This window comes from Penaeus monodon, chromosome 28 (assembly GCF_015228065.2).
Source record: "Penaeus monodon isolate SGIC_2016 chromosome 28, NSTDA_Pmon_1, whole genome shotgun sequence".
Lineage (NCBI taxonomy): Eukaryota > Metazoa > Arthropoda > Malacostraca > Decapoda > Penaeidae > Penaeus > Penaeus monodon.
Genome location: NC_051413.1, coordinates 249,964 through 250,296, shown reverse-complemented (window position 1 = coordinate 250,296; position 333 = coordinate 249,964). Strand labels below are relative to the sequence as shown.

General features: G+C 38.7%; 1 protein-coding gene across 1 annotated transcript in view; it reads left to right on the top strand.

The window, feature by feature from the left end:
• The window catches only part of LOC119590893 (dual specificity mitogen-activated protein kinase kinase 7-like), a gene marked incomplete at its 3' end in the record, with an annotated part of 5,568 nt that overhangs the window by 4,096 nt on the left and 1,139 nt on the right, over positions 1 to 333 (top strand). Inside the window, 1 exon segment of the mRNA XM_037939630.1 lies at positions 70 to 158. Coding sequence (XP_037795558.1) covers positions 70 to 158 — 89 coding nt within the window.

Here is a 333-nt window from a genome sequence, read left to right as displayed (position 1 = left end):
TGTTTAATATACATGAAGAATATTGTATATTGTGATTTTCATTATTGTAACGAATCATATACCCCACAGGTGCTGACCAAGGTTCTACAAGACGATCCACCATCTCTTCCCAAAGATGGAAACTTTAGTCCTGAATTCTGTGAATTTGTTTAAGATTGGTGAGTTTCAGATCTCATTACTTTTGTCTTGTATTTAGCCGTATACTGGGTTTGTTAGTTTTGGTTTTCTCTCTGTGCCGTTTAGATGTGGTGTAGGTCAGTGGTCGAACACTTGTCTTGCAAGTGCTATGTCCCCCAGTTTGCATTTGACTAGGTCCTCCCAGTTGACTCATTA